Source organism: Prionailurus viverrinus, chromosome D1, assembly GCF_022837055.1.
Source record: "Prionailurus viverrinus isolate Anna chromosome D1, UM_Priviv_1.0, whole genome shotgun sequence".
Lineage (NCBI taxonomy): Eukaryota > Metazoa > Chordata > Mammalia > Carnivora > Felidae > Prionailurus > Prionailurus viverrinus.
Window position 1 is genome coordinate 90,001,788 of NC_062570.1, and position 23,822 is coordinate 90,025,609.

Here is a 23,822-nt window from a genome sequence, read left to right on the forward strand (position 1 = left end):
CCTGACACCCTGGGCCTGGTGTGCAGCCGGCCCTTCGCAAGGGCTCTGGTGTGTGCACAAGTTCATCTGGTGGTTCTTCGCTTCTGTTCTTTTCCTCCTGGGTGCTCAGAAGTGTTCTACAGACCCGATGTCATTTATCCATTGCATTTTGCACGGAAATCTGAATGGGTTCAAGTAGGGTTTGGGTAAAGTCATAAAACTTGAGAATATCCCAGCTGGAAGGGTCCTGATGCATCATCCCTCTTTCAGTCAGTAAGCACTTCCTGAGTGTCTGCTGGGTGTCTGGAACCTTGCTAGTTGCTGAACACACGGGGAGCAGGACAGCCAAGGTCTGCGCCCTCATGGTTTTGGGGAGCAGCCATTGAACCACAGGGATCATTTCAGATCCTGAAAGTGGTGGGGATGTGGGATAGAGAGGAAGTGTCTTTGGATGATGCCCCCTAAGGTCATTTTGTTATTTTGAATAGACCTGCCATCTTCTAGCTTAGGAGTCCATAAACTGTGCCCCATGGGCCAGAGCCAGCCCACTGAAGTCACCTAGCTAAGAAGGGTTTTAACATTTTTAAATGGTGAAAAAATTAAACATTTGTGATAGATTTTGATGATAGGGAACACTAACCTTGAACCTTATCAAGTGGAGTGTTACCTGCCCCCTCTCCCACCACCACCTCCCCCCCCCCGTAATTCTATTCTTCTCATTAGTAGACCTGTATTATGAAAAATTGTTCTCAATAATGATCATGTGTTGAATTTTACCAATGCATATTTTGTGGAACATTTTTTCTCTCCTTTTATAGAAGTACCTGTCTTTAAAAACATTTTTTTAAATGTTTATTTATTTTTGAGAGAGATATGGAGCAGAAGCAGGGAGGGGCAGGGAGAGAGGAAGACCCAGAATCTGAAACAGGCTCCAGGCTCTGGGCTGTCGGCACAGAGCCCAACACGGAGCTCGAACCCGTGAACCGTGAGATCATGACCTGAGCCGAAGTCTGACGCTTAACCTACTGAGCCACCCAGTTGCCCCAGTACCTTTCTATCTTTAATTTGGCTTCCTGTCTTGCACAGCCTAAAATATTTACTACCTGGTCCCAAAAGTTGCTAGCTGTGTGACTTTGGGCAGGTTGCTTCTTGAGTCTCTGTTTTCCTCAACTGCAAAATGGGCATGGCTGCCTAGTGCGTGGGGCTGTTGTGAAGGACAAGAACTGATATGTTAAAGTCCTGTCATGTGTTGAGAGCTGCAGCAGATGTTAGATCATCCCTAGGGGAAGATCAGTAATAATCAATTCTTTAAGGGCTGTTTAAAGGGAGGGTCGTGAGGGAGGGGGAGCAGGGTGGGGCTCCGTGCCCACCCCTGAGGGTCAGCATCATGAGGAACAGCCCCCTCCAGCATTGCCATCCAGCCCCCTGAGCTGTGGACCGCGGACCTTGCAAGGGCTGCATCCCGAAGGCTCTGCAAATCCCCACGACGTTAACGCTCTTCCTACATAATTTTCCCCATGAAATGCGATGAAGCATAACTAAAAAATGTAAGTAACAGCTTCAGGCCCTTAATGAGGCTATAAATACAGGGCAGAAATAATTTCGAAAGCCATTTCCTGGTGAAGAACTGTCCCTTTCCTAGACCTCTTCACTTTCCCTTTGCTTGGCCCATCAATACTAGCCATTGGCTTTCTTTGCCAACTCATTTTAGGGAGGAAACAGAGCATTGATCATCTTGTTGCGGTTGCCGTTTTGCATTTCATGGCAAAAGCAAACAAGAAACCTGCGTGGAGCGCAGAGGCTGCACGGACAGCGAGGCTCACTCCCTGCTTAGGAGACTTGCTCCATCCGTCAGCTGTTCCTGCAGCAACACTCTCTTCCTTCAGTGTCAGTGTGAGTAGGATACCCTGTACGTGTAAACATGGAGTCTGTGTAAACATGGAGTCTGTGAATGCCAAGGCTCAGCAGTCCTGGGCTCAACCTGTGAGGCGTTTTATGCCTTCTCACCCATTTCCCTGGGCTGTATCTTCCTTGAACGGATGGGTAAACGGGGTTTGGGGCCCCTGGAATGTTCTCCCAGGGAGGAGCTGTGTGCAGAATCTAGACAGAAGTAGAGACCTGGCTGTGCATAGGTACTTGGAGCCAGAGGCACAGCCCCCCTCCGGGCTCACACATCCCCCGGTGACCGCTCCCTTTTGATGGCAGCCAGAACGTTCCCCAAAGCGGAGCTCAGCAGGAAGCAGTTTGGTGAGAACTGAATGGATCGGGGTTGTACTTGGGACAGATGTCTCTGGTTCCGTCTGACACTGATGCCACCACGCAGAGCAGCCTGGGGTCCGAGGGACTTTTAGGGACTTTCCAGGGATGTTCGCAAATGAGTCCTTGCAGACCAGCCCACTTGGTGCTGTACATGTGCCCATGCATGGAACGTGTGTGTCGAAGAAGCGAATTCAAAGGGAAAACAGACGGTGGCTTCCAGCGGCCTCATAGCGTTATGTTTGTTGGCACCAGGCAGTGGGAGGAGGTGTGTTAATTCTCCGGGGAGGGTTTTAGGGTAGCTCTGAGCACTGAAAAACAGAACGCCAGGCTGTCGGCACGTACGTGGGCATGTCTTGCTTTGTTGTTCCTTGAGCCTGCACATGGGATTGTCGGGAGGCGAGGGATGAAAACAGAGGCGACTGGACAGAAACTGGGAAGGAGGGCCTGTCGATAGTTTGCAGATGTCGGTTCTGCATCGCGTCATGACAAGGAGTGTCCTGGCGGAGAGCGGCAGAGGGAGAGAGGAGCATGTGGGGGCCTCTGGCGGGGAGAATGGGTTTCCCATTTCTCAGCTGGAAAAGTCAACATCACTCACTGCGCGCGTTCCAGAAGGACAGTTTGGGAGGACGCAGCAGCTGTCTGTGTTTCTGCTGTTGCTCCGGGTGTGGCTCCCTCATCCGGGATGAATTCGTGGATGCCAGAACTTTTGGGAGAAGCTGCTGCTCGCTGTTTGCCTTTGCCTGTTGGGGGAGGACTTGGAATTTTTTTTTTTTTCTTGGTGCAGATGGTATAGTTATTTTAAGTAAGTGATGTGTTGCAGTGAACATGGGCAACTCTTTTCATTTTTCAGCCTAATGAAAAAAAGAAAAGGGGGAAGGAAAAACCCCAGCTAGCCAACTGCGTGCTAATGCTTGTCTTTTTTGGATTCTAAATGTGTCCCAAGGCACTGAGATGGGATAAATATTTCAGCCACTAGAAAGTCCTGCTGTCGGGCTGAAAAGATTTCTTACCTCTTTTAAAGCAGACGGGGTAGTAATTTACGTGCACAAATCCAGACGCCCCCACGTCCCTTATTTTCAACTATGTATGTATAGATCCCACTGCCTTTCATGGGGATGAAGCAGGGAGGGGATGGAACTTTGCGAGGAAGAGTATGCAGGGTGGGAATAAACCATAAGCGAATGCTTGGCTGTCCTCTTAGAGCAGCCATGCATGTCTGTTGGGCCCTTAATCACCTCTTCGAAGACCCTGGCTCCCAATACACACTCTGAGGTACTGAGGGATAAGGCTTCAACATATTAAATTTTGGGGCGGTGAATGGGGGGCACAATTCAACCTGTCTCACCAGGTGAAAGGTGGGTGGAAGAATCAGTGTCCGCAAGTAGCAATGTATGGGGGCCTCTGTGCAGGGAGGACGTTCATATTCCAGGAAACGAGGTTGCAAAGGTAGGCAGGGGCTGATCATGACAGGCCTTGTAAACCGTGGCACGAGTCTTAGATTTACTCATAAGGGCACTGAGAAGCCATCAGTAGCATTTTAAAATCTCACTGCTGCGAGGGGACAGAACCTGGGGGGCATGGGAAAAGCAGGTTGGAGGGTTGGTTTTCCCAGACTTCCTCAAGGATGTCTCAGCCTTGGCACTACAGACGTTTCGGGCTGGATACTTCCGTGTGGTGAGGGGCGGCATTCCCAGCCTTGATTCTCTAGAGGCCGCCACCAAAAATGTCTCCCGGACATCGCCATGTGTGCCCCAGGTGGGCACAATTGTCCCCTGTTGGGAACCACTGGTTTAAAATAATTTTTTTTAATGTTTATTTATTTTTGAGACAGAGAAAGGGGGAGAGAGAGAGAGAGAGAGAGAGAGAGAGAGAGAGAGAGAGAGAGAAAGGAGAGAAAGAGGTAGGGGCAGAAAGAGAGAGGGAGACCCAGAATCCAAAGCAGGCTCCAGGCTCCAAGCTATCAGCACAGAGCCCAACGTGGGGCTTGAGCCCATGAACCGTGAGAACCTGACCTGAACCAGAGTTGGATGCTTAACTGGCTAAGCCATCCAGGCGCCCCAAGAACCATTGGTTTAGATGGGATCGTTCCAGTTTAATAAAAGCGCACTGGATGGGTTTCAGGAAGATTTTTGAAGACAAAGCCTGCAGGATTTAACTTCTCTTTGCCTTGGTTTCTCCTCACGCTTTTGAGGTTGGTGATCTTGTCCCTTCCCTGAAGCACAAGGCTCCGTGCCGTCTGCGTTTATAATGGAGTTGCTCAGGAACTCACAAAGAGCGCTCCTCTGTGTTAGCCTTTGCTGGGCCCGGGGATCCCTGGTCCTGCCGGTGAAGCACCTCAAGCCTATGCTGGCAGGGCCACCTGTGTATGACGGATGTGGTACTTGGTCTTTGTGCCGTGCCCTTTCACTTGTCAGAGCCTTGCACGCCCAGCCTGTCGACTGACTCTCAGAGCAAGCACTCTGGAATCCAATCTGGCCCATTTTCTGGCTCTGGAAATCTGTTTATCCGAACAGGATTTCACAGTTGCAGTGACTTTTCTAGGGGGCTTGCCTTCGAGGAGGCAGCTCTACAGAGGCATATGTGAGTGATTTCCAAACAAAACAGAGTGACAGTTGCCTTCTGGAGCCCGGAGGAATTCCCTGGGAGCTTGCTGGTGAAGCCCAGAGCAGTTGTAAGGAAACAGCTGGAATGGGTGGGCGGTCTGGGTTGTGCCTTCCGTGGCTGGCTGGGATCCAGCACCTGACTGCCCTTCTGGGGCTTCTCTCCTGTGATTCCCCTTGTCCTGTGACTGCGCTCACCCAGAGGTGTTGAATCGGTTTCATGCTTTTCTCTGGGTTGCTGGAGGCTTTCTGGAGTCCGGTCTTGAGAGGGATTCTTTTACTGAGTGTGGGCTCAGTGGACAGGGCACCATGTCTGGTAACGGCTGACCCAGGGGTGGGATAGGGAAAATAGCAACACAATATGTCTGCAATTCCTGACGGTCAGGGCCGTGAGGGTTTTTTATTCTATACCCTTCAGTGCCCTGGGCTGAGCCTTCCTGTGCTCTTCAGGCCTGAAGGGCCTTATGTTCTATCTCTCTGTGTATTAGCATCCACTGTAAATGCCACTTCTTCCCTGGAACCTTCTGTAACATGTTAAAACTTGACTTTATCTTAAGAACGTTGGGGACCCATTCAGTGGCTTTTTAAAGTGAGAAAGAGTCACGATCGATTTGCCCTTTAGAAAGATCCTGCTGGCCACAGAGACGTGGCAGGGAGGCGAGGAGGCCAGGCTGGGAGACTGGGAGCAAGGTTGGTGCGAGGTGGAGATCCCTTGGGCTGGAGTCAGGCCTGTGGCATTGAGACTGGCGTGCAGGGCTCAGCTGTTGCCCCTCCAAAGGGGATGATGGAGCGAGGAGGGGTCAAGAGAGACGTTCAGGATACTAGTGTGGGGAGTAAGGCAGGGCGAGGCCCTTCACTGTAGCTGTTGTTATGGAATTCTTCAGTGACCTACAAAAGTTCGTTTCCAGGAGGGAGATGTGCACGCAGCGTGGCAGGGTGGATGGTCCGCGAGGAAAATCCACGGCCGACGTGGTGCTGCCTGCCTAGGGCTGCGTCCTTTCCAATTTCTTGTTGCCTGTTTGTTCCACTTGTAAAATACTTTTAGTGCCATCTCAGTAGTGCTGGAGCTGCCACAGCAGAGTAAGGGCTCATTTCTTCTGGGAAAAGTCAGGGAACAGTTCAGACGGAGAGTTACATACACGTTGTATGCAAAAGGGTAGGTAGGGGTTTCCTAGGACACTCACGGGTCGAAGGGCGTTCCGGGTAAAAATAAGAAGCTACGTAAAGGCTAGCGGCATGAAAAAGAGGTCACGTCCGGGATCTGGAGTGAGATGCTTCTCTTTGGCAAAGCTTGTGAAAGAGGGTCGTTGGCCCTGCTGTCTTCCTCTTGCTCCCAGGCAGGTCTGGACACCCCTCTTTCTCTGCACGTGGCAGTAAGACCACTGGCATAGCCTCATGCCTTCCTGGGCTGCAGGGAGGAGCCCCACCTTTCATCTCTGCATCCTTAGGACCTACACAAGTGTCTGGTCACAGATGTTCAATGAATGGCTTATTGAAGATTCAGAGAGGACCCCTGGAGGGCCTGGTCTTTTTCTCTCCTTTTCCCCTAAAACAACGTTACTTCCAGATGGCTCCTTATCTCCTGGCTGCTGAACACACTGGCTCAGACTGATGAGATTCATTAGATTCTGGCTCCCTTGAAAATCTGTCCCCAGGGTCCATTGGTGGATGAATTCAGCAGCCCTGTCCCCATGAAGAGCCTTTGCTCTTCCCTGTTTGCTGTCCAGCCTAAGACTTGGCCTTTTCTCATCAGGGCCTCAGCATTTGGTGACTGTGCTCGGTGCCCTGGAATCTAAACCCTGGGGCTTTGTTCTAAACCTCCAGGAGTTCTTGGCAAATAGTTCAGTGACCTTGGTGCCCTGAGTTCAAGTTTCAGTTTGGCCTTTCCTCCCCATATGACCGTAGGTGGGTTTGTGGGCTAAAGTGAGATGGTCTCCCGGTGTTCCTGCTGACAGGCCCAGGTTCAAATATCTGGTGATTGTAGGGCCACGGGGTCTGAGGCCCGGAAGGAGCCCATGATTCCTGCAGTTGGAGGGATTGGGAGTCCAGAGCTCACTCCTGTCCTGGAACTTTCATTTTTAGCCACAGCTGATGGCCTGGAAAGAATTTGGGTTTTACAACCAACCTTTTTTTTTTTTTTTTTTTTAATTTTTATTTTTCTTTAAAATTTTTTTTTTTTTTTTTTTTTTTTTTAGAAAGAGAGCAGGGGAGAGGGGCAGTGGGAGAGGGAGAGAGAGAATCTCAAGCAGGCTCCGTGCTCAGTGCAGAGCCCAATGCTGGGCTCTATCCCATGACCCTGGGATCATGACCTGAGCAGAGATCAAGGGTTGGACGCTCAACCAAACTGAGCCACCTAGGTGCCCCACAACCAAGCTTTTTGACAGAGAAAGAAGAAAGTCAGTGAACATCAGTTGTGTGCCAAGCACTTGCTACAGGCTTTCCCTGTATTTTTCCATTTAGTTCTCTTAGAATCTCTCGGGTGGGGGTTGGGTGGATTATCGGTCCACTTTGCAGATGAGGAAACTGAAGCCCAGGGAAGTAACGTTGCCTACTGGAAGTCTCCCACATGTGACCCATGTCGAACCAGAGCCCCGTCGGTTGTGGGGGCTCGGGTCCCTGCCGCCTCTGACTGTCTCATGTCCCCATCCCCTCTCTCTTCTGCAGAGAGCCAGCTGCTCCCTGGAAACAACTTCACCAATGAGTGCAACATTCCAGGCAACTTCATGTGCAGCAATGGGCGGTGCATCCCCGGCGCTTGGCAGTGTGACGGGCTGCCCGACTGCTTCGACAAGAGTGATGAGAAGGAGTGCCGTGAGTGGCCTCTTGCTGGGGTGGGGGTGGGGGAGATCCTGGGGCAGAGGGGAGGAGGGCCTGATCCGGCTCAGACCCTGCACACCCCATGTGCTGCAAGCTGGTGCGTTTGTTTGGGCCTCCGGCCAGCCGCCCTGCCCTCTCCACTCCGCAGCTGTGCCTGGGAGCAGAGACAGGAGTCTTGGTGGGGACAGAGTCACAGTCTCAGGAGAACAGAGGTCCCTTCCAGCAGGCTCTGCTAAACCCCACCCTGAGGCACTGCTCTTTGCATTCCATGTGAGGACTCCGAGACTCCCAGAGGTTACATGGCTGCGGTGTCCCCCCAGCTAGCAAGCAGCAGATCTGGATTTGAATTCAGGGCTGCCTGCCTGACCCCAAGGCCCTGGCTGGTGATCATCTTTCCCATCTCGTACATGGTGGAATGTTCTTAGTGACTAAATACGGTGTAGCGTCATGCCAAGTATACGGCCCAGGGCTGGTGGTGACTAGACGGCAGTTTGCTCTTGCCGGCCCTTCTCTCTGCTAATATGGCGTGGGCAAATGGGGGTGGTTCTTTCTTACCCTCCCCCCCACCTTCTCCTTCTTCGGCCTCTTTCCTATTTTGTGCCCTCGAAATCTGCAGACGCGAGTCGAGGGCGTCCGGGGTGCTGGACGATCACGCTCCCCGCCCCGTGGAGTGCGTTTCTCTTCCACACCAGAGTGTGGCACCGCAGAGTGAGCTCGGCCGTGGCACCCTGGCAGGCGGGAAGCACACCTGAGGAGCGCTGGGCCTAAGGGTGTTCTAATGGGTCACTGCCTTGGGACCACACAGCTGGCTGGACACTGGTTCTTGGCTTGTCTGTGGGCTTCGGGCACCAGGCCACAGGGCCTCACTGACAGGAGAACCGTGTGTTCTGGCTCCGAATCTTCCAGAGAGGGCTCTGGAAGCCAGCCGAGGAAATGTCTGAGAGATGAGAATTTGAACTTTGCCGTGGCTGTTACTGGGATTTGACGCACGGGAAGAAGAACTGGGTTTGGAGCCCAGTCTGGAGCCAGCGCGCCCCCACCTTCATGATGCTCTCCCTCAGACAGGCTGCTCACTCAGAGATTGGCCCCTTGTCTGTCCCAGGGCTCCAGGATCCCCCACCTGCCTGCTCCCACTCCCCAGGGAAGGTTTGGGAGGGGGTGGGTTAGGAATATGTTGTGTTTATTCTGCGTGTGGGGGGAATATTCATTTTGCTTGTTGCAGGTGACTGTTTTTCTAAATGGACCAGCATACGTAAGGCGTTTTCATTTTTCAGAATTTTAAACACAGTATTAATAATGTCTATTTCAGCTTTCTCTGTTTCTTGGTCTTTAAAATTGCTAGAAACGTAAGGTTTGTAATTTGAGTTACGTATGTGATTGTATGGGTGAACTCTACAGTCTGTCCAGTTTTGGGGTGCCTGGGTGGCTCAGTCAGTTAAGCATCTGACTTAAGCTCAGGTCATGATCTCACAGTTCATCGGTTCGAGCCCTGCATTGGGCTCTGTGCTGACAGCTCAGAGCCTGGAACCTGCTTTTAATTCTGTCTCCCTTTCTCTCTGCCCCTCCCCAACTTGTGCTCTGTCTGTCTGTCTCTCTCTCAGAAATAAATAAACATTAAAAAAAAAGAATTTAGAATCTGTCCAGTTTTGAGCATTATTAAAACTACACAAATATGTGGAATGACCATTTTTAGAATACGGTGTGTATTTGAACTCTGGTTAACACAGATTGTCTTTAGCTGAGCTGGGACTATTCAGCACAGGGTCCGTTTATGAAAGAATACACGGTTTGGAGTTGAGACTTAAGTTTTATTTCCAGCTTTGTCAATAGAAGCTGTGTAATGTTAGGAGATTCTGTGTCTTGTGTCAGTCCAGTTCCATGATTTCAGAACTCATGCACAAACTGGAAAAGGTGATGGAAAGAGAATTAAAAAAAAAAAAATGCCCAGCAGCTGCCTGGCGCTATTTAGTTTGGTTTGGAACAGGCTTGTCTTGGCTGTTCTCATTTTTGTCTCCTCATTTCCTACCCTTAACCCCCAAGCGTAGTAAGGACTTGATTGGCATTTACTTAGTGTTTTAATCAAAACATAATTTTAGGGGCGCCTGGGTGGCTCAGTCAGTTAAGCATGTGACTCTTGATTTTGGCTCAGGTCATGATCTCAGGGTTGGTGAGACCGAGTCCCCCGTCAGGCTCTGCACTGATAGTGTGGAGCCTGCTTGGGATTCTCTCTCCCCCTCTCTGTGCCCCGTTTCCACTTGTGTGTACTCTCTCTCTCAAAATAAATATTAAAAAAAAAAAACCCAAAAAGCCCCACAATTAAAAAAAAAAGTGTATGCACAAACACACCCATTAAAGAATCTCTCCTCGGTTGACCTTCCTTTTTTTTCCTTTTTGTCTTTAAGTTATAAAAACAGAGCATTAAAAAGTTTAGGTAATAGAGGGAAGGAAAAGAGGTCGCTTTTCTAAAACAAATTCTACTTGCCTTTTGAGTCTCTTACGTATTCCTTCCCAGTCTAGGACCTGATGGTCTGAGCACTGGGGAAAGACTGTGCAAATCCCTTGGCCCAGATCACGTGCTCCGTGATCTTAGAGAAGGTACTGGGATATTCTAGACCTTAGCCACTGGGAGGATTGAGTGAGAAGTCCCTAACCTCATGGTGCCTCAGTTTCCTCCTCTCCAAAATGAAAAGAATAAGGCTTCTGGTAAGCATTGTTGTGAAGCTTAAATGCACCTTAAGCACACAGCACAGTGCCTGGGCGTAGTAAGTGGCTTGTAAACGTTAGCTACTATTGCTCAGTCTCCACAAACTGTTTTATACAGACGTCGTCATGGCGATGGGTGATTGAGTAACCCATTTGTTTCTACTTCATATGAGAGGCCCTTTGCCACGTGACCATATTTAGCCTTCACGGTTGTTGTTTTGTGAGGTTGCTCACTGATGCATCAAGTTGGTGCCGTGTAACCTCACCACTCCTCTCTGGTGGGGTGGTCACACGTTTGGGGTCAGTTAAGGAACTTATCCATACCCGGAGGACAGTGTGCACAATGATTTCAGCTGGAGCCAGCTGAGGTCGGCCAGGCCGAGGTCTTCAACTGCACCGTCTTTCCAAGGGCACCTGGAGAGTGGCTCCCGTAGAATTTGTGCCGCTTCGTGTCCTTTCTTTGATTCTTTGGAACAACGTGGTGCTTCCCGGGAGGAGAGTGAAGGTGCCTGATTTCCTCACCTCGGAGAGCTGATTGCCTCAAGTATCCTGTGAAATAGCTTTGCCATTTACAAGGTTGTACACTTAAAAAAAGAGAGTTCTTGCCCCTTCCAAAGGGTGAGAGAAGAGTCCAGAGAGCTGTGTCGTGGTGGGATATGATGCAGTGAGAGGCTATTCTGTACCCACGGCAGAGGAGAGATTTTTCGTAAGACAGGAAGAAACTTTTTTTTATTGTAAACATAATAAAAATCACATGCTGTAAAACTTGGAACGGGGAGGAGAAAAACAATGGCATTGCACCTGAAGTCTCAACTCTAACAGAACCACTGTTAGCTTCTTAGAAGTTTTTATTCAAGGTTTTTCCCAGTTGTAATCACTGTGGGAATACAATTTTAGATTTTGATCTTTCGAGGTAACATTTAACCTTTTTAACATTTTAATGTATTTTTTTTTCATATTTCTCTAGGAGTTTTAATGCCTAGAAAAACAGTCCACTGACTTGGTATAATATAGTTTGTTTACTCCTTATTTGGCATTTGCTTCCAGTTTTTCATCGTTAGAAATAGTGTTCAGCGTTGTGAACATGAGGGTGGATATGACTTTCTCCCTGTTTTGAGAGATTTTCTTAGGCTGAGTTCTCAGAAATGAAATTACTAGGTCAAGGGACAGGAAGCCTTTTTTGGTTCTTGAAACAGATGCCCACTTGTTTTGCTAAAGGTTGCACCAGTGTGCTCTCTCACTGGCAATGTGGGAGAATTCTGGTTTTATTTTAGTCTTGGCAGCATTGAGGAGTATCTTTAAAAATATTTTTTCTGGCTAATAGAAAAGTTATATATTTTTATTTTTATTTTTTTTTTTATTATCTAAAGAGGTTGAGTGTTTTCCCAACCCCTATTCACTAGTCTTGTTTCTGACTTGGTGAAATGTCTATTAATGGACCAGAATAAATTTCCACCCGGGTTGAGTCATTAAATTTTCCACCTTGTGAATCTGGAGAACCTCCTCCTTAGAATTTTGAGAGAAGAGGCTCCTTTTGGGATAGTTTGAGTGAATTTCTGCTTTTGGTTGGTAAAATGACCCAAATGATCATTTTATCCAAATAATTTTTGGTGGGGGTGGGTAGTAAAAGGAATAGAGATATTTTAGAAAAACGTAGAAGCCCCATGAAAGCACACATTACTTGGGAGCTTTCTCTAGGTTGCACTATCCCCGGCACTTTGTACTTATTAACCCATTTGATTGTTAGGAGCCTTATGAGGAGAGGACCATTGTCATTTTCAGATGAGGAAACTGAGCCGCAGAGAGATTATGCAGAGCTCGCCTATTGTCCCAGAGAATAAGTGCCCTTCACCTTCCCCATCAGAGACCACCTGTCTGTCCCTCCCTGGATCTATGTTATTCTGCTCAGATTCTCCTGTATGTTATCACTACTAACCTGCTCTTTTTTTTTCTTTTCTAAAAAATGCTTATTTTAGAGAGAGAGCAGAGGAGGGGCAGAGAGAGAGGGAGACAGAGAATCCCAAGCATGGACCCCTCTGTGGACATCCCTGTGCTGTCCACAGCATGGAGCCCAACGCTGGGCTTGAACTCAGGAACTCTGAGATCATGACCCAAGTTGAAATCAAGGGTCGGACACTAAATGACTGAGCCACCCAGGCGCCCCTCTACAAACGTGCTTTTTCAAAAAAAGTTAGAAATGTCAATAATGTTCTTCTATGGAAATGATTTCTAAAATGGCCATTAGCGCTATGAGTCTCTGAAAGGAGAGACTGTACTGTAATTACTGCCACAAGCTGTAATAAAGCATCAGTTCAAATATCCAGAACTCACACATGACCTGGAATCACGAGCCTTAAGATCTCCTTCCAACTTAGTGTTGTATTTTAGCTGCCATTTATCTGTGTCCTGACCAAATGGGGGAGAGATCTTGGAAGTTTGAGTTCTGTGTCACAAAGTGGTTTTCTTCTTTGATAAATGAAATCAATCGATATCTTTGATGAGGCATGTACAGATTTTAAAATCTCAGGCCCTTTGTGCGTGTGTGTGTGTGTGTGTGTGTGTGTGTGCATGCACGTGTGCGCACATGTAGATGGAGTGGAGAGGAGATGGGGATAAATTCAAGGATCTTGTCAAATGATAAGATTTCTGTGACTCTCCCAAGTCCAGAGACAGAAAAGGACAAAAATGGAACCTGAATTTTATTTGCTTGTACTGTTTCCAACCATTTCTTGAGCACGACTGGTCATTGCTCCTGTGCGATGGCAGAAATCCATGAGAGGGTTGAAAGGGCGAGTTTGGAAAAAGGATCACCAAGAAACATAAAAGGGGAGGAAAGTGGAGGGTTGGGGGTGGGGACAGAAACTCTTCCTTTCCTTTTGATCGTCTTTCTCATCTTCTGCCTCTGAGTGGCGCCACATGTAATGTTTTCTTGTAAGCCTGATGCTACAGGGCTAGCAGAGAGAGCGCACAAAACTGGAGTCTGAGGTATTATCTTATCAAACTTCAGCAGTAGTTCAGCTATTCCACCAGGGCCCTCGTACCTGGCTCATGTGCAGAATTCCCCAGAAAGTCGGGAAGTGGAAATTTGGATGCAGAGGCACGGACAGGGGGAAGATGGCCGTTTGAAGCCAAGGAGAGAGGCCTGGAAAAGACCCGTGCTCACCACCCTCAGAAGGAGCCAACCTGCCGATACTTTGGTTTGGGACTTTCGGCCTACTGGACGGTGAGATGATACATTTCTGTCACGGAGGCCACCAATGTGGTGGAGGCCACAGCTCTAGCAGACTCATCCAGACATCCACCCAGCTCTCCTTTGTTTTCTAAAATTATTATGTGGTGAGTGACAGCCACCCTGCCTACTGTGTAACAGGGTGACATTCACAGGCATCCCACTTCTGCTTCTTTTCTTTAATAATTGGAAAGCAAGAATGTTACTCTTCTAGGTTGAATCGCATCCCCCCCAAAAGATAATGTTGAACTCCTGAGGCCCGGTGCCTCAGAATGTGACCTTATTTGGAATTGGGTGATTGAGGTTGGATTAGTTAAGATGAGGTCGTACTGAAGTAGGGTGTCTTTATAACAAGACAGCGTGAAGAAAGGAGGGAAGAGGGCCTGGTGACAGCAGAGGCAGGATGATGCAGCCGCGAGCCAAGGAGTGTCAGGCATTGCCAGCCGCCACCGGAAGCTGAAGAGTCTCAGGGAAAGGGTCCACACAGAGTCTCAGAGGGAGCATGGCCCTGCCGACATTTTGATTGTAGGCTTCCGGTAATGCGAGAGAAGAAATTTCCGTTGCTTAAAGGCGCTCAGTTTACATTGCTTTGTTGTGGCAGCCCCGGGAATCTATCCACTTACTTCCCAGGGACGGTTAAAGCCATCTGGGCTTCAGTGGGCCTTTCATCACACCCCTCCCCTGCCCCCCGCCATGCCGCCGGGCCTCTCTCTGGGAGTCATGCCCTCCATTCCTGCTCATGTGATTGAGATGTCCTCCTCCAGAGCTGAGACCTGGCAAGCCATGGTTAAGGGCTGAATTTCAAAAGCTTTCTGAAGAAGTTGAACTTCACAAAGCAAAACTGGAACTTAACAAGAGTCTAGAGAATATCACTGTGGTTTATCGCTACGTCCATTAAGCCCTTTGGAGAAAAACTCGCTTGCCTCCATGGCATTCACTGTGCAGAAGAAATCCAAGACCCGTGGGTGTTAATGTTGCCTCTTTTCTGACGTAGGCTTTTTGTTTGTTCCTGTACTCGTCTTTAAACGTGTTGGGTGATTCCAGGCATGCCCCCTGCTTCGCTTACTGTGTTTTATCTCAAATGTGAGACCATAAATCCTGTAGTTAGGAAGAGGGGCCTTGGGCCAGCCTCCATTTATGACCTCGGGCTCTGGGCACCATTTTACCTTACTCTGTCCCTATTTCCTCATCTGTAAGAGGGGGATAATGATGCTACCTACTCCAGGGGTGATATTGAAATTACTAGGTCAAGGGTGCTATGTCCAGGCCATAAGCCAGTTAGGAATGAGCTGACCTTAAACAGTAGGCACTGTTTGCTGGTACACAGAGGGTGAAGGTCAGCTCTGCTGACCACAGGACATTGTTGTCTTAAATGAGCTGATGTGTGTGAGGCTTAGAACTGGGGGCCTGGCACGTGTTAGGCATTCAGTAAATGCCAGCTGACATTTTCCCTCGATAAGCAGTAATGACATTACGCCGAAACCCAAGTCTGCTGCGACATTGCTGGCCCGTGCAGTGCGGACACGACTGGTCCAGCCCGCCCCTTGCCTACCTCCCCTGGACCCTCACGTTCCCTTCTCCTCCCCCCCTTCTCTTCCTGCTCTCACTTACAGAACCAAAGTCGTAGCAATACCTTCTTTGGTTGGGTCAACATCTTCTCTTCAGTTTAGAGAGTCTTGAGCCAGGAGCTCTTAGGAAATTCTCTTCGGCTTCGAGCTCCAGCCACACGCCAGAGCCAGTGCACAAGGGAAGGAAACAAATATTTGAGGGTCTGAGATGAGTCTGGCAGGGAGGGAAGTTTGGAAGTAGCTCTCCTGCATGCGGCTGGGCCCCACTGGCTAATGGCCCTGCGGTTGGTCTCCGCCTGCAGAGCGGCCGCGTCAGCTTGCTCCCGGCTCTGCCACGGCCCCGCACAATTAAGCACATAAGTGGATTTTGACGATGGCATTTTGCTTCATTGCTTGAACTGTCTTCTTCAGTCCCCACGGCCGCTACCCCGGGGTGGGAACCCGCACGGCACCCTGCGGTGGCCTCCAAGGTTTTCGGCCTAGAATTCGTAGAAATGACAGTCTTCCCCGCCCTCTTTCTGCCCCCAGATTTGTGCCTTGTGCCCTGCGCCCATAGCGAGGAGAGACTTGCGGCCCTGGTGTTGAGACCTTGGCCTAAATTCCCAGGTAGTCCCCTGACGGCTGGATACAGACACTTCTGGCTTGTCAGGTTCTACTCGACCTAACACGAGTTTGACCTTGTGTTAACTCTTCTAAAAGGGCCCCGTAGCTGTTGGAAGATGCCGGCAATTTTACACTGGGAAGGGAGATACAGAGTGCTCTGAGTGTATCAGTTAGCTAGGCCTGCTATGATAAGATACCACAGACTGGATGACATTAAACCACAGAAGTGCATTCTCTCATGGTTCTGGAAGCTAGATGTCCAAAGTCAAGGTGACGACACGGCCATTCTGTCTCTGAAGCCTCTACGGGAGGGTCCTTCCTTGCTTTCTTGCTGGCATTCCTGGGCTTCCTCGGCTCGTGGCTGGAACACTCCAGTGTCTGCCTCCACCTTCATGCGGCCCTTTCCCTGTGCATCTCTCTCTGTGTACGGATTTCCCTCTTCCTAAAAGGACGCCCATCGTTGGATTAGGGGCCACCTTAATCCATTATGACCTCACCTTAACTAGGTTACGTATGCCAAGACCTTGTTTCCAAATAAGGTTCCATTCACAGGTTCCAGAACACAACCTGCCCCACTGGGTCCGTACAGAGGAGGAAGCATGGGTGGTGACCAGCAGCTGCCACAGCCCTCTGGAGGTCCGCGGGCCGTGTGCGTTCTCACTGTATCCACTCGGGGGATTTTGTTGTCGTTTGTTTTACCCCTGCCTTTAGAGCATGATGGTCGTGGAACAAGAGCAGGTGTGTCAGTAGATCAGGAGTGGTTTGAAAGCCCGGGGAGAGTGTTTTGTATGAGAAAATGAAGCATTTTTTAAAAACTCAGCTCTTTTTAAAGAGTTTTTAAAAAATTCACCTGGCATCTTGATTTGGCCATTTCCATGATGAAAAGGTACTCAGAGTGCTGGTGAGTGTGTAGGCAGCCTGTGACAGTTCTTTGCCTTGGAGGGCCTCAGGGGTGGCTCTATTACTGCATCGGGCCGATAGCTCTCCGCCTTCCAGCCCACCTAGAGGAAGCTGGGAGGCCTCCCGGCCATGTTGGGCTGCAGTCAGGTCCCCTCTGTCCTGCTCAAGGACACTAAAAGCACCAATTAGTTGCCACTGTGTCTAAATTGGGAACTTGCATGTAAAAGTCAGGATTATCAGGTATTCTAGAAAAATCAGAGTTAGCGTTAGGTTGCTTTCTGCACTCAGGGTACCTTGCTTCCACTCTGCGTCTGTCATGCATTTCACCATCCTGTTCGTGCGAAGGCCTCCAGTATTTGTTTCATTCTGAGACACACATCTTTTCATGTTTTCAGAACTCTCAAGTGGAGACGCCTCTGATAATGGATGGGGTAGGAAAACGTGGTGTCCTCGTTTAATTGGCCAGGTTTTTTCCTTTCTTTAGTTGTACATAAAAGAGTGGTGTGCCTTGCAATCCACGTGTGTTGGATTCAGTGAAACAGAATTTTCTCCGATTGTTAGCATGGGATGTTTCAACCAAAAGTACAGACATTTCCAAACAGGTAGAGTGTTCCACGTGTACATTTTCCTTAGGGTGCTTGAGGGCAGGGTGCACGTGCAGAATTTCCGGGGTTGGGGGGCGGGGAGGGTGGCTCTGGAATCACACTACCTGGCTTGGGTCCCAGCTGTGTCGCAGGTGAGCTTGGGGACGTGGGTGAGATACTTAGCCTCAGTTTCCTTAAATCCCATGGAATTGTTACGAGGATTAAATGAGCTAAAACCTTGACAACCTTTTAAGTAGCTGCTGGCACATAGTAAGCACTGAATAAATGTTAGCTGTATCCTTACTGGCTGTGTGGAGGCACATTTCTGGTTTATTGATTTATTTTTTTAATGTTGGCTTATTTATTTATTTTGAGAGAGTGAGAGTGGGGGAAGAGCAGAGAGAGAGAGAGAGAGAGAGAGAGAGAGAGAGAGAGAGACAGAGAGACAGAGAGACAGAGGATCTAAGCAAGCTCCACTCTGTCAGCCAAAGCCCACTGTGGGGCTCGAGCTCACGAACCTTGAGATCGTGACCTGAGCCTAGGTCAAATTCACGTAACCGACTGAGCCACCCAGGCTCACGCATATCTGGTTTAGATCCCAGATCTGCCACTGGTTAGCCCCTTCCTTTCTTGGAGCCCCAGTTTCTTCATCTGTGAAATGGGAACAAGTTGAAAAGAGGTGTGTGAAAATCACATGTGCAGGCGCTGACGTCTGGTGCATAGTAGGCGCTTGAAAGAACACACTCTCCCGTCTTCTGCCTTCCCCAGCTCTACATAACTCCCTAAAAGGGAGAGTCTTCAGGGTTGCCAGAGAGTTTTCGATCCAGGCTTCCTTGGGCTCCTCTAGTCCTCAGACATGGCCTGGAAGATGCTGTAGATTGTGCTTTCTGGCAGGTTGTCTAAGCTAAGGAAGGTGGACCCTTCTACTTCAGAAGTACTGTGAATGTTCACATCGGCTGCACGCCAGTCAAAATGAACATCTTCCCTTCTCTGAACCATTTTCAGAAGCCAGAACCCAGGGACCCCATGATACTTCTTTTGAGGGGGGTACTGTGGGGCTGCCTAGGATGGGGAAGCCTCATGCCAAATACAGTGCTCTTGAGCCCCTATTGATCCCCCGGAAGGTGAGAAGGCTCAGACTCTCTGCCAAGGTCCTGGTGCCCCTTCCCTGGGAGTTGGGACAGGAAACCTCAGACTCTGGTTGGGGGAAAGGTTGAGGTAAGGTGTTCCAGAGCCTAGAGAAAAACTGGGAGAATTTGTCCAATTTGGTCTCTTCTTGGAGGAGAGCAGCTCTTTGATTTCTTTTTTTTTTTTTTAAGTTTATTTATTTATTGAGAGAGAGCGAGTTGGGGAGGGGCAAAGAGAGAAGGGGACAGAGGATCCAAAGCAGGCTCTGTGTTGACAGCAGAGAGCCCAGTGTGGTGCTCGAACTCATGAGCCGTGAGATCGTGACCTGAGCCGAAGTCAGACGCTTAACCGACTGAGCCACCCAGGCGCCCCCCTTTCATTTCTGAATCACCAATACCCCTAGCTCTTAGAAAGATTTATCTTATTATTTCGTTCTAGCTCCCCTCACACATCCCTGCTGGGGCCATTCCAGTCCTATCTGGTGGTGATAGACTCATGTGGCATCTACCAGGAACCCCATCAAGCCCCCTCTGCTTTCCTCCATCCTTCCCAGGTGATGCCAGCTGTTGTTGGGGACCTGCCACCACTTTCTCGGGAACTACCAATTTAAATGCCAATACTGTCACCAGCTGAGAAGTTAGTGGCATAGTCATCTTAAAGTCATCTTTTAAATCAACTCTTGTGCAAATATCAGTCAGCCTCACTCCGTCTTGCCAGTCCTCCCCGCCACTTCCAGAGAACTCTGTTATTATCGGCACTGCGTGCTGCCTTTTCCCTGCAAGGGGAGAATCCTAATGAAGTAGCCCAAGCTGGGGGAATCTACGTGGTCTTGTGTCGCTAGAGTGAGTGTGGTGAGGTCTCTCAGGCCTTTGTCATGCAGACACGCTCTTATAGCCAGGACTTGGCTGTGACTGCATGATGCAGTCAGTGGTAACAGGCTCTGTAATTGCTAATAAAATTTAAATGGCTGCAAAATCACAGAACATCAAAAAAAAATTTTTTTTTTTTCCTGGCACGTCTAGACAAATTTTGCTGATCCAAGTTAGGCTGTGACTGTGCAGTCTTTTTATTTTTATTTTTTTTAATGCAGACTTGTGCTTTCATCTGTGACACGGCTAGTTTGCAGTTGCCTAATGGCTTTTTAAAAAATTCAGAGACAGATGAGAAAGTAATAATTAAAAGACGAGGATGTGGTGCATTCATATCATTCAGACACGCGACCAGAGATACTCTTTTGCTTGTAACGCTTGAGAAGAATAGTTTCTGATGGTTTAGAGTGGGAGAAGATGGGGTGGGGGGGAGCGGGGAGAGAGGCTTTGAGGTCAAGAGCTAACTGTGTCCCCCTCTTAAGCGTTTCAGGAGCTTTTGGCTTTTGACATTGTTAACATCACGTCCTTTGCTAAGATGCCTGCAAAGGGAGTCCCATAAAATGTAAGAATGAAGGAGTGACTTAGGTCTAGAAGGTTTGCTGGCGTCCGTGGATGAAGAGAAGGGACCGAAATCACTTACATGCATGTATGTCATGTTCTGCCACCTGGAAGAACATCAGGTTCGTTCCAAATGAGAACATAGTCTCTGAGTCTTTTGGAAAGGCATCTGTTTGCAGGTGCCCGAGTTGTTTATTTCTGTCATCAGTGCTCTTCGTTGTGGGGGGGCGGGGGTGGTGAGGGTGTGGAGGCAGGTAGGTAATCCGTGTCTCCGATTCTTGATAGGACGGAAATATGCAGGGCCCCAAAGACCATCTTGGCTCCTGTTGTCTCTTGTCGGGTGTACAGGATCATTCCCTGCTCGCGTTCTTTTGGAATCTGGCAACAAGCTGGTGATTTGGACTCCCCTCCCGAGCTAAGAGGAGGTGCTTCAGGGAGGGCAGCCGCGCTACCCGGTGATTTTGTGGTGATCACCCAGCGTCGTGTATTTTTTTTCTCTTGGCCGCTTTGGGCATTTTGGCCGAGAGAGGGGGCGCTATGGCAGGAGCCTGCTGGAGCCCTCACCCTTGCGGTGCTGTGTGTCACTGGGCCGCTTCCTGTTGTGCCCCCGGCACAGCCTGCCTCTTGATGTCCTCCCACCTCCCAGATGCTCACGCAGCTCCCAGTGGCCAGGCCACAGGCGGGCAGCCGGTGGGCAGTGGAGTGAAGCTCTGTCACCTGATGGGGAGCAGATGCGCTGATGCAGAACGTGGCGGGTCTCAGCCACTTGCTGTCTGACATTCAAAGCCAAACCAGGATTGTTCCTGCCTCCCCGGGACAGAGGAAGCTGGCCAGCCTGATGCCGGGAAGGGGCGAGGGAGACTGCGTCGCCTGCCGCCCCCAGTTGGGGTGGGTTTCTGGGGCACAGCGGCGACGGTGCCTGATGCTGTGACCCAAGGCCTGGCCATTACGCCCAGTCCCTTCCCCGTTCCTGCCGTCACTCAGGACCTCCTCTGAGCTTCTCCTGAGATGGAAATGCAGGTGAGGCCCCCCACTCTTTCCCCAGTTAGCCTTTTCGTGGCGTGCTGGGATATTGGCCCTCGTGGTGACTTGGGGAAGAGCCTGTCTGGCCGCCCTGACTTTGGGGACAGGCCGTGGCTTAGCAGTTACGACTGTATTATTTAGGTCTGCTGAGACACAGGTACCAGGATGGGATCGGGCACTCAGGAGCTTCACTGGGGGTGGGAGGGGGAGGAGGCAGGGAGAGCCCTGCCGGAGGTTTGGCACCGGAGGAAGGAGAGAGGGCAGGGGGAGGGAGAGGAGGGCAGGAGGAGCCTCACACTGCTGGCTCGGCCCACGGAAGGTTCTGCTAGGCCCATGGGATGTCCTAGAGCCGCAGGCACCTATTGGAGGAGTCCCGGCTCTTTCAGGGATGGGCCTGTCTTAGCACACTTGCCATGCCTGGTCAGGGGCTAAGAGCAGCTCATGGGAGGTGTGGCTTTAGCCCAGATGTGGTAGTGGGTCCAGAGGTCCTCTGCTGGGACTATCAGTCATGCTTCCTGTTCTCAGAGATCTGGGGGGTACATTTTCTTCATTGTCACAGCCACTGCTGAGCCAGGTTATACATTCATGAATTCTCTTAACGGACATTTACAGAGCACTTTCTGTGCACTTGACCCTTGTTGGCACTGGGGGAAAACAACACATGAGGAAATCCCTGTGCTGTGAGAGCCCTCAGTCAGGTGAGAAGATGAATCCACGAACAGGCAGTGGCAGTGGTATGTGATCCATGCAGGGCAGGGCCACGTCCTGGGTGCTCTCAGATCCCACAGAAGGGACACTAATCTCCCCTGGGGCATCCAGGGCATGTTCTGGGAAAAGGCCACTGTCTAAGCTGAGGCTGGAAGAGCGAAGGTGAGCGAATGACCCAGTAAGAGGTTGAAGACCTCCAACGGAAAGAGGAAACCTACACACAGCCCCTGAGGGTAAGAGAGAGGGTGGTGTCTATTTCGGCATGCCTGTAGTAATTCCTGTGGCTCGTGGGGAGGAGGAGAGATTTTTCAGGGGGTGTTTACAAAAGTACGTGATGGGGAACCAGTCATATGGGGCCTTGTAAACCAACAAAAGACGTTAACTGTGTGCCTTGTGGTCAAGAGGCCGATAAGTGGGTCAGATCCTGCCCTACCACTTCCCAGCTGTGCAGCCCTGGGCAAGTCACCTAACCTCTCTGTACGTCTTTGCCATGTCTGTCGAATGGGATCACAATAGTCGTGTTCCATCGGGTTGTGAAAATTAAGCGGCTTTCTGTCAAGCTCCTAGAACAGTACCTGTCATGCAGTAAACATTCAATAAATGTCTGTTTCAGTTCTCATCATTATCCTATACTTTAAATCGTCCTGTTCAAAAATCATGGTCAGACAGGCTTAAATGCTTGCCTGCTGGCATCTGACAGTCGCCAGACTTCTCAAAATGACACGACTGGTACATTTTCTGAATGAATAAAAGACTGCCGTGGTGTTGTCTCGATGGCTCAGGATGCAGCTGCTCCGGATAATATTGACAGAATCAAAAAATGAAAAACCCAAACCTCAACCACTAAGTTTCCTTGACTTTTCTCCTGAACAACAACTGAATGAACCTCGAAGCTGTCGCCACCTGGGGCTCTTGGCCTCTGAGGGACAGTCCCCAACCAGTGTTTCCAGAAGCGGGCTCGGTGGGTCACCTGACTCATCTGTTAATGTAGATTTGGGGGCAACTCAAAACCTGCTGATGCAGAGTGTCCGAGAAGGAGACCCGAGGTTCTGCATCTTAACCGGCAGCCCAGGTGAGACTTGCTCCCACCGCACTATGAGACTCACTTGTCCTATGGTTAGACTAACAGTCTCCATGAAGGAGGAAGTTAGCACAAAGCTTTTACATTGTCAGCCCCTTTCCATATCAGGGAAGGAAGGATACCCAAGAGAGCATCCCTTCTGAGAAGCCCAGGCAGGTAGGAAGCATCTCAGCTAGGTGTGTGGGCCTCCAAAGCAAAATGTTCTGAACACAGGGCACTAACTGATGCGATGGCCACGTGCTGAGGGTTAGCATTTTACTTTAAGGTGCATTCGTGCATACTGTCTCCTAAAGAAAGCCAACGGATCGCGAGTGCTGTCCCTGCACTGCCCACGGAAGAAAATGACTTTATCTCCGCCGGAAATGAAATTGTCAGCAAGAGGTGCCTGGCCTTTGTAAATCTCAGCAAGTAACTCCCAACAAGATTCAATCCCCGTTAACAGTGGGTATCTCTGGGAGGTGGGATAACGGGCTACTGTTCCTTCCTGATAACTTCTTACAAGTTTTGCACGGGAGGCAGTGTGTGGAATGCTTCAGAGTGCATAAGCCTGGCACGAGCCTGCCTGGGTCTGTCCTGCTTCCTCTGCACACTAGGCAAGTTACTGACTCTCTCTGTGCCTCACTTTCCTCATCTGTAACATGGGGAACAAATAGAAGGGATAATCAGATGCCTCACTGAGTTTAAATACATTTATAGCTGTGCAGTGTTTAGGCAATGCTTAATACTTACTAAATTCTTGAGAAGAATTAACTATTATTATTATTATTATTTTAAAGTTTTTTAATGTTTATTTATTTGAGAGAGAGAGAATGAGAGAGTGTGAGTGCACGTGAGCAGGGGAGCGGCGGGGAGAGAGAGAGAATCCCTGAGCAGGCTCCACACTCTGTGCAGAGCCCTACACAGGGCTTGATCTCATGGCCGTGAGATCACGACCTGAGCTGAAATCAAGAGTCAGATGCTTAACTGACTGAGCCACCCAGGCGCCCTTATTTTTTTTATTTTGGAGACAGAGTGTGTGAGAGGGGCAGAGAGACAGAGAGAGAGAGAGAGAGAGAGAGAGAGAGAATCCTAAGAAGGCTCTTCCTTCAGCGTGGAGCCTAATGTGGGGCTTGATCCCGTGACCCTGGGATCATGACCTGGGCTAAAATCAAAAGTCAGATGCTCAACCGACTGAGCCACCCAGGTGCCCCTCAGCTGTTATTAATAATAATAA

General features: G+C 49.6%; 1 protein-coding gene across 6 annotated transcripts in view; it reads left to right on the forward strand.

Annotated features, from left to right (window-relative positions):
- The window catches only part of LDLRAD3 (low density lipoprotein receptor class A domain containing 3), a 281,064-nt gene that overhangs the window by 87,647 nt on the left and 169,595 nt on the right, over positions 1–23,822 (forward strand). For 5 of the 6 annotated variants that reach the window (XR_007156499.1, XR_007156500.1, XM_047879087.1 and 2 more), the window contains one exon: positions 7,503–7,649. The exons of the other annotated variant lie outside the window; for it this stretch is intronic. Coding sequence is in view for 3 of the 5 variants with exons in the window: in XM_047879085.1 (XP_047735041.1) it covers positions 7,503–7,649 (147 nt within the window). In the remaining 2 variants the exon portion in view is untranslated. The remainder of the gene's footprint in view (positions 1–7,502; positions 7,650–23,822) is intronic. 6 annotated transcript variants of the gene reach the window in all.